Here is a 10,674-nt window from a genome sequence, read left to right on the forward strand (position 1 = left end):
ATTACTGTGATTATTAGCATGAGTTGTTTACCCCTGCAGCGACAGAAAGACTGACAAGTGCTGTTCACTTTTTAATCATGCTTTCGTCTCTTTGGATTTACTACCAAAACTGCATGCATCGGTCAGCTCTGGATGCACTACAACAGATTTAATGAAAAATGACACAATTTTGAGACCATTTATGCAGAGATGTGCATTAAATGGACATGCATTATAAAGCATGCATTATTATTCTGTAAGAATAAACACATTTTAATGGCAAACCTTGAGCCAGTCGGCCATGACAATGACAGACGGATCAGTGATGGTACTGAGCAGCTCTTTAGTGGCGCGTTTCTTCTCTTCTCTGTAGTTCTTTTTTTGCACCTGAACAGACATGCATGCAAAACATCACATTATTAGTCATTATCATTAGTAATCAGAATGCATATATAAAAAATGCACTGAAAGCCTGTATTGATCGATTAATGAGTGTAGCTGTACCTTGAGTGACTCCTTCTTAGTAAGTTTGTTTCCAGACGCCGATACGTCTTTATCTGAGCCATTATAGAGCTTGGTTTCTGACTGCAAAACCAACATAAGGGTTAGTCATTTATAAGGCATCAAGTACATTATGATATTATGAACTGAGCCTTAGGTTGGAACAAATTAATGTGGCATAATCTATACATATACATAAATTATTTATACATACAAATAAATATAAAATATTAAAAAATGTATTAATTAACCGATTAAAAGTATTCAAACAGAAAAGTTATTTTATACTGTACAAATATTAAACTGTGTGTGTGTATATAAACAAATAATTAAACATTACCTGAAATAAAATTAAACATTAAACATTATTAGCATTAAATATTAATAAAAAAACTTACATTGAACTACAACATTTCTCAATTTCTGTTTTGTTTTGATAAAACTTAATTAAAAATTAATAAAAAACAATGCAGACATATAAAACACTAATGTAAATAAAACACAACAAAATGACTAAAACTTTAAGTTAGTAAATAAATAAATAAATAAATAAATAGATAGATCAGGGTTATTAATGTTAAAACTGAAAATTAAATTAAAACCAGAACAAAAAAATAAAAAATTCTGTAACTTGAAATAAAATAAACAATACCTTTTATTTCAGATATATACATATTAAATAAAAAATATCTAACAATAAAAATTAAATATTAAACACTATTATTTTTTTATTTATTATTTCTGCTATATTCAGCCAGTTTTAGTTTTAGTAAAACTGAATTAAAAATTAATAAATTGATGCAGACATATTTAAAAAAAATAGAATAACAAAAACACAATGACATTACTTGAAATAAGTATTAAGTATAACACAAAATACAATTGAATACACAATACAGTTTGATAACTAACAAGAAGCAAGTAAAGTCTGAACATTTTCTCATTCACCTTCCAGGTGGGTCTGAACTTTTAATGTTTAATTTCACCCCGCAGCTTTTCTAAGTCTCATTTTTACAAAATCTCTGTGAACGTGGGTTAATTAGCCTTTTGAAAGCGCTCTGACGCTCGTGTTTGACAGCTCTGTGATTTGGGATTTATTCTGGATTTCGAGTGCATCTTCTTATGGTCTGTCTGGATGTAACGGAACGTCTATGATGTCCAAAACCCACCAGAGTGACTCGCGCAAACCTGTGACGCAACGAGACACGGTGACAGACCGACTGAGATTTAGCATTTATGTGCGGTCACGAATCTGGCTTTATCTGGCCCAGACTAGCCGTATCAATGCTGCGAGTGTGGGATGCTAACTGGGTTATTTCTGAGGCACTGCTAATCAGCACTCGCCCCCCCTGCTGTCCCTTCACCTCTGAGACGCTCTGGACTATCTATAATTAATAAACACAGGCTGATGACTGCTGGAGGACCTGGCGACCCGTATCGATCCAATTCCAGCCCCAGAGGATCATGGGTAGGGAGGATAAACAGTAGTGTGAGTTTACCTTGCTCTTGGATATGGAGTGTGAGGAGTCTTCTTTCAGAGGCAGGGTTTCCTCTTTGCCACGATCAAAACCTGCAAAAACAAGACATTATGATTCAGCTCCACAGGTTAGGCTGATATTTAGCCTTTATCTGAGAATAACAGATGTAAACAACAAATCATCATGTTTATAATGTATGTGCATATATTGTTATAATCAGTGTGTGCTAGATGAGTGCTAATACGAGTTTTTATTATAGTTTTCATTTCTATTTTAATTTTAGTTAAAGTATTGGTAATTTTTATTTATTTATTTTTAATAAATGTTTATATGTCTCAAGGTTATTCTAGTTAACTAAAACCAAAATTATTATGATTTTTTTTTTACTTGAAATAAATGTTAACTGAAATATAATAAATAGTTTTAATTTCAGTTTCACATTTTAGTTAACTATAATAACCTAAATAATCTAAAAATGGGCAAAAACACAACAATAATAATCATAATAAAAATAATAATATATAGTAATAAAGCATATTTTATTTTAACTAGTTGCCAGGGCAATATTTCTCATTTTAGTTTAATTTGAAGTACTAAAATGACTAAAACTAAAAATTTAACAAAAATTAATAAAAACTGTAAACATCTTAATATTAGGAAAAAAACTAATAAAAATGACAAAATAACACAATTATTCAAAATATTAATAAAAACTGTAATAGTATCTCAATGATACTAAAATAACACTGCTGTACATGTAAAAATATCAACATTTTAGTTTTTTCATCACCAAATGAGGTTGAATGTGTCATGCTATGTTATGATGCAATAAAAAGAAATAGAAACAAATATTAGTGATAATACATATACACACACAAATATACATGAAGGATTCTCATGATACCAACACCAGTGAAATTTCACAATTTCCACAAGTCTAATGATTCATGAGAGATTGGTTACAAGTTACTAATATAAAAGAAGTGTTAGGGCAGAAAATGCAATAAATAGTGGTTTATTTATTTAGCATTTAACACCATATCAGCATCAAAGGCTATAATCATGGCAAATGTAATTATATAATACAATTAATTATATACAATAATTTATATATATATATATATATATATATATATATATATATATATATATATATATATATATATATATATATATATATATTTATTTTTAATATATACAATAATTTAACAACATTATCTTTAATAGCAAAAACAAAGCAACAAAACAAAAATAAATACATAAAAATAACAACAATATATTTAGTTTGGTAAGTAGTGGTACTTTCAGAGACACTTCAGTATTTTATCAGCTACACCTGCTCCATATTCATCAACTCTGGTCTGTGTCATCAGAAAACCCGTATTGTCAAAGTTATCTGCACTCAGGTATAAAATCTGATCCCAGAGCAGCATTCAGAGTCTGCGTCTTACAAGAGCCGAGGCTGATTTCAACTGGAGCAGAATCTGGGATTATTTCAGTCCCGCGACCCTGGGAAAATATCTGTGTGACGGCTGTATCAACACCTGAGTGCTGTGAGTCAAAGATTCACAACAGCTGGAGGAAAACACACACGCACACACACACACACACACACACGCATGCACACACACGCAAGCTACTGCATCTGATCTCTGAACAACACAAACTGCTCCTAAACCTGAAAATAACGGGTGTAAACAATATATATATGTGTGTGCATGAATTGGGCTAGAACTGATGTAGAACTGAGTTTTTGACTACTTAGTGCACAAGTGTGTGTTGCAATGTTATTTTGGTACACTATTATATATTTTTTCTTTCTATTTTGAATTAGTTTTTATTTTTACTTTAAAAATATTTTTATTTTTACTTATTTTTACTTTAACTTTAACTTTTTATTTTATTTTATTAACTTTAGTTAAATTTTTAGCAATTTAGTTGTGTTTTATATATATATATATATAAAGATATATATATATTTTTATGTCTATATAGTTTTTATAAAGTTTTATATCAGGTTTTCGTTGGTTGTGTTAATTTATTGCCTTTTTACATGGCAGATTAAACATTAATTAAATGAAAAAAAAAATTTACTTTAAATGTACTTGTGATCAAATTTTATACGTTTTTCTAGGTTCATCTTACAAAATAAATCCTTAAAAATTTCTCCTGGAAAAACATCGCCTCATTTTATGTCAGTTTTAATCATTTTGTACTTCAAATTAGACTAAACGAAAATGAGAAATGTTGCCTTGGCAACTAGCTGAAATATAACTAGTTTTATACTATTTTTCAGTTTATGTTTATTTCAAGCATATGTGTTTTATGTGTTTTAATAACTGACTGTGTTGTGATGGTGATGGGAGAACGGACGCGTCTCATATCTAAGACCTTGATGAATCTTTTCATCATTAGCAAAAAAAACTAAAAGAGTTTCATTAGATAAGGCCAAGGACGATCCGTCAATGTCACTCTGTCAAGACTAGTGATTTTCTCAGACAAGTATAGCACAACTGTCACTTTATATAACATCTCTACTCGACAGAGTCATTGTCTCGGCTTTGTTTAGCTGGAGTGGAAGAAAAAAGTTGACAAGTTATTATGATTGAAGACCCCATAAAACAGCTTAATAAATGCAGTTTTCTATGCTGGTCTACTGGCATTTTGACTTTTCTAGGATGAGCGGGATGAATCACAAACCTTTTTATAAAGTGCTATTTGTTATTTAAAGACATTCCTGGTCCAGAAAGCAGTTTTATTGGACAAAACTGTGCATACGCCCCTGCAGAATATGTAAAATGGTTACAAGATGGCGCCGCGTATGGCTGCTGTGGTGTGGAACGCTCCCGTACTTTTGTTGTTTTTATTTGTTTGTTCTGTGTTTAGTCATTCTCTTACTGTCAGTTTTACCAGAGACGAACTACTGGACATAAGGCAACACACACCGGACAATTTTTTTCCGGTTTTTGATTATTCAGACGCTTTGTTGGATGTTTTGGTCGGAGGGGTAGCGGTCCTAGTCAAACGCGCGCTCAGACGGAAAAGAGGGAAGCGCGCCGGCGCGCTGGTTAAACTCCGCAAACGCAGCTTCCGAACTGCGCTCCCAAGCATTCATCTAGCGAATCTCCGATCCCTTCCTAACAAAATGGATGAACTACTTCTCCTCACCCACACAAATAAGGACTTTTCAAACTCTGCTGCATTGTGCTTCACTGAAACCTGGCTGAGTGAAAACATCCCGGATAACATGCTTCATTTGCCGGGATATCAGCTGTTCAGATCAGACCGCATCACGGAGCTAACGGGGAAAACGAGAGGTGGTGGACTATGTTTCTACATAAATGAAGGTTGGTGTTCAGATGTAACAACTCTGAAGAAGATGTGTTCTCCTAATTTGGAGGCCTTCTTCATAAACTGTAAGCCGTTCTATTCGCCCCGAGAGTTTTCCTCCTTCATTCTCGTGAATGTGTACGTGCCTCCGGACGCGTGCGTGAGCGCCGCGATGCAACAGCTGGCTGAACAAATATCTGAAACAGAGCAAAGGTACCCGGACTCTTTTTTAATCATTCTTGGAGATTTTAATAAAGCAAATATCTCCCGCGAACTGCCAAAATACAGACAGCACGTTACATGTCCCACCAGAGACAGTAATATATTGGATCATTGTTACACAATAATTAAAGATGCATATCACTCTGTCCCACGGGCAGCTCTGGGGCTCTCTGATCACTGTTTGGTTCATCTCATACCGACCTATAGGCAAAAACTCAAATCTTCTAAGCCTGTATTAAGAACTGTTAAGAGATGGACTAATGAAGCAGAGCAAGATTTAAAAGCTTGTTTTGACCTCACTGATTGGAGTGTTTTTGAAGCCGCTGCCACCGATCTGGATGAACTCACAGAGACTGTAACATCATATATCAGTTTCTGTGAGGATATATGCATCCCCACCAGGACATTCTTATCATTCAATAATGATAAACCGTGGTTTACTGGGAAACTCAAACAGCTTCGTCAGGCCAAAGAGGACGCTTACAGAAGTGGGGATAAAATCTTGTATAACCAGGCCAGGAACAGACTAACAAAGGAGATCAGAGTGGCTAAAAAGAACTACACTGAGAAGTTGAAAAAAGAACTTTCAGCCAACAATCCGGCGTCGGTATGGACTGGTCTGAGGAACATCACCATGTACAAGTCACCACCCCCACAGTCTGTGGAGAATCAACAACTGGCTGACGATCTCAATGTGTTCTACTGCAGATTTGAAAAGGCCAGACTGACACCCAGCACCCGCTCTGATCTGCACTTCACACATTCACCTCCCCCCCCCCTGCAACCCCCCTTACTCCCTCCCCCACCATTCTACCTGCGTTTAAAGTCTGTGTAGAGGATGTGAACCGGGTCTTCAGAAAACAGAAATCTAGGAAAGCTTCAGGACCAGACGGTATTTCACCTGCCTGTCTAAAAGTCTGTGCTGACCAATTGGCCCCCATCTTTACACAAATCTTCAACAGATCTCTGGAGCTGTGTGAAGTTCCCTGCTGCTTCAAACGCTCCACCATCATTCCCGTCCCCAAAAAGCCCAAAATCACTGGACTTAATGACTACAGACCTGTCGCACTCACGTCTGTGGTCATGAAGTCACTTGAGAGACTGGTCCTGGCCTACTTGAAGGACATCACTAGACCCTTGCTGGATCCTCTTCAGTTTGCCTATAGAGCAAACAGGTCTGTGGATGACGCTGTCAATATGGGACTGCATTACATCCTGCAACACCTCGACAAACCGGGGAATTATGCAAGGATCTTATTTGTGGACTTCAGCTCGGCCTTCAATACCATCATACCTGACCTTCTTTCAGACAAACTGAGACAGCTCTCTGTGCCCTCCTCCATCTGTCAGTGGATCACCAGCTTCCTGACAGACAGGCAGCAGCTAGTGAGGCTGGGCAAACTCACATCCAGGACTCTCACCATCAGCACTGGCGCCCCTCAGGGTTGCGTTCTCTCCCCACTGCTCTTCTCCCTCTACACGAATGACTGCACATCAAAGGACCCCTCTGTCAAGCTCCTGAAGTTTGCGGACGACACTACAGTCATAGGCCTCATCAAGGACGGTGACGAGTCTGCTTACAGACAGGAAGTTGAGCAGCTGGCTGTCTGGTGCAGTCTTAACAACCTGGAGCTGAACACGCTCAAAACTGTGGAGATGATAGTGGACTTCAGGAGAAACCCCCCTGCTCTCCCCCCACTCACCATCATGAACAGCACTGTGACTTCAGTAGAGTCATTCAGATTCCTGGGAACCACCATCTCCCAGGACCTGAAGTGGGACAATCACATTGACTCTATTGCGAAAAAGGCCCAGCAGAGGCTGTATTTCCTCCGCCAGCTAAGGAAGTTCAACCTGCCTCAGGAGCTGCTGAAACAGTTCTACTCTGCAATCATCGAGTCTGTCCTATGTTCTTCTATAACTGTTTGGTTTGGTTCAGCTACCAAAACAGACATCAGAAGACTACAACGGACAGTTAGGACTGCTGAGAGAATTATCGGTGCCCCTCTGCCCAGCCTCCAAGAACTTTACACCTCCAGAGTGAGGAAAAGGGCTAAGAAAGTCACTCTGGACCCCTCACACCCAGCTCACTCTCTCTTTGTACTGTTGCCCTCTGGCCGGCGCTACAGATCACTGAGCACCAGAACAGCCAGACACAAGAACAGTTTTTTCCCCCAGGCCGTATCCCACCTGAACAACACATAACCCCCCCCCGGTACTGTACATCTGTAAATAACTCATCAAACCTTCATCTGTACATAGGACACATGCACATTCACAGTTCTGTCTATGGTCAGGTCTCTTTTCTGTATATTTTTATTTTTATTACTATTGTTATTCTTAATTATTGTATATTCTCTTCATTAGTGTTCTTTATCACCTTAATTATATGTTGTCTGCACTATGTTTGTACTTTCTGTACTGGAAGCTCATACACCAAGACAAATTCCTTGTGTGTGCAAACACACTTGGCAATAAAGCTCTTTCTGATTCTGATTCTGAAAAGCATCAATATTTTCTTCCTGAAGAGAAAGACTGCAACATTTTAAATGTGCGTATGCTGGAAAAAATACTTTCCGAAGATGTAAATATAACAAAATTGGAGTATGTTTTATAAGAAAATATTATTTGGGTCTTTTTACTTGAAAATTTCACAATTCAATGTTTATTTGTGAAATTCACTAGCAATTTCTGACAATACAGTAAAATACAGTAAATACAGTCATTGTTTTTTCAGTATATCTGCTAAAAAGTTTATTTTATTATTTTTCAGACGTAATTTATTGTATAGATGATCTCAAAGCAACACCCACTGACAACTTTTAGCCCAGTTTAATAACAGCAGGCGACTCTTTCCTGCTATATGAGTCACGTAAGAGGTTTTAATAAAGGAAAATTGTGCTTTTTATTGACAGAATGGGACTGTTTTCAAGTCTCTACATCACGTCTCAAGATTATAGCATTATAGTCTCACCTGATGTTTTTGCATCAAGTAAACTGCGGATGTAAATGACGACCCATCGATCGGGTAATCAAGTCTATTGTTTTCCCTTTCTCCTCCGCACACCGGGCCAAGCATTGTGTTCATCTCAGAAAAACAAGCCACTTCAAGAGCTCTTAAACATGTTAATCATACACAGAAAAATCCACACGTCCTCAACCTGATGAGAGCATCAGCATAACTCGTCTATTAGCATATTAGCGACCTATTCTGCGCCGCATAAATCTGCATTAACCACGCTTTCATTTAACAACAGGCTCAAGTGTGTCAGGATGCAGATTTAATCACAATCTGTCTGGAACTCAAAAAAAACGATCGTATTGATTAAAGTGGACACACACACACTCTCTTTATCAGTGAGATTCAAGAGTAATATTCAATCTCTGACTTCATGTCTGTCCTTAAAAAACGAAAAAAAAAAAAAACCAATAAGCATGAGTGACCTTTAAATTCCTCCTTCCTGTCAGTTTAGATTTATTAATAAAACACATCTCTAAAACTCAATACATTTACAATGCATTTAAAAATGCAGAACTGCACTTCTGATGGAAGTCTAAAATATAGTTCTTTACCAAAACAAATTATTTGTAATTGTTCTGATAACAGATATGAAGAACAGATTAATAATTAGTTTTATTCCACTTTTTCAAATGACTATAAAAATCATTAGACCACAAAAATTTTTGAATATTTATCTGTTTAACAATGATATTCATATTAATTTTTGCAGTAATTATTTATAACAGTAATAATACAATTATTTTATTAAATTAAAAATATTGCAATTATAAAAATCATTAGACTACAAAAAAACCTTGTTATGAATATTTAATAATAACATTAATAATGATTTTTGTTATAGTATAATTAATTTATTATTGTGGTGTTTTCATTTACAACATTAATTGGTTTATTATAAATAAATATATTATAATATTAAAAAAGTCGTTAAACATGCATTATGAAAATTTAATATTATTATTATGTATAATAATGCAATATTTTGAAATTGCCAGTCATATGTATATTTGTCTCTGCATACTGGGATTTTTTCTGCATATTAAGGTCTTTCCACACTGAGCGCGAAAAAGCAAAACGAATTTCAGACGTGATGATTCCTATTGATGCTTCCACATAGACCGTGAACATTCGCGCACCAAAAATGCAAATGTTTTTTTTTCGTCCAGTCCGACGAATCTTTTCAAATTCGCAAAGCGGTGGCGCAAAAAGCTCTGAATACTGTACTGAACACGAGCGTAAAAACACCGAAGTAGAGGACTTTTTCCGCAAGAGAGAAGCGAGTGAATGCTGAGTTTTTGTTATTGTTGGTATTTAAGAACAGACTATTCTCACATGTTCTTTATACAGAATAACATTTCTATTAATGCTCCACTGAATTATGTGATCTGAAAAGCACTGTCCGGTATCTTCCACGAGTGAGCGTGTTTATGAGTCAGAGCTCGGTCACTCTAGATCATATCTCTTGCCCTTCTCTATATAAAAAAGAGAAACATTTTTCTACACATATCAAAGCAAATAGACCTATAATTATGAAGATGGGTTTTCTGTATATGTTTTTATTAGTGCTGTTAAACGATTAATCGCGATAAATTGCATCCAAAATACGTTTTTGTTTACATAATATATGTGTGTGTACTGTGTATATTTATTATGTATATATAAATACAAACACATGCATATATGTATTTTGAAAGTATTTACATGTGTATACATTTATATATTTATATTCTTATATTTTATATATTGTATATTTAATATATAAACAACGTTTTCTTAAATGTATACATGAATGTGTTTGTATTTATACATACAAAATTAATATACACAGTACACACACATATATTATGTAAACAAAAACTTATTTTGGATGCGATTAATCGCGATTAATCGTTTGACAGCACTAGTTTTTATGCAGCTCATGGTATTTTTTTTTACAATAAAGGATGTTTATGACACACGACAAGCAGGTATAGATCAGTCCATTATAAAACAGTCCATTATAAAACATACAAAGAGTGCATGTCTGCCTATTATAGAATAAAATCCATTTTAGATTTTTCGCATCGCGCTCAGTGTGGAAAGGCCTTTAGACTGACGTCCTCTAACACATCCCAGAGTCTAGATCATTTGTAATTGTTGTCT

General features: G+C 35.4%; 1 protein-coding gene across 6 annotated transcripts in view; it reads right to left on the reverse strand.

Annotated features, from left to right (window-relative positions):
- Positions 1 to 10,674, reverse strand: part of LOC306858802 (oxysterol-binding protein-related protein 8-like) — an 83,264-nt gene that overhangs the window by 18,054 nt on the left and 54,536 nt on the right. For all 6 annotated transcript variants that reach the window (XM_079399542.1, XM_079399539.1, XM_079399541.1 and 3 more), the window contains 3 exons: positions 1,980 to 2,050; positions 484 to 564; positions 265 to 366 (listed from right to left, as the gene is read on the reverse strand). In XM_079399542.1, coding sequence (XP_079255668.1) covers positions 265 to 366; positions 484 to 564; positions 1,980 to 2,050 — 254 coding nt within the window. The remainder of the gene's footprint in view (positions 1 to 264; positions 367 to 483; positions 565 to 1,979; positions 2,051 to 10,674) is intronic.

This window comes from Barbus barbus (genome assembly GCF_936440315.1).
Source record: "Barbus barbus genome assembly, chromosome: 39".
Taxonomy (NCBI): domain Eukaryota; kingdom Metazoa; phylum Chordata; class Actinopteri; order Cypriniformes; family Cyprinidae; genus Barbus; species Barbus barbus.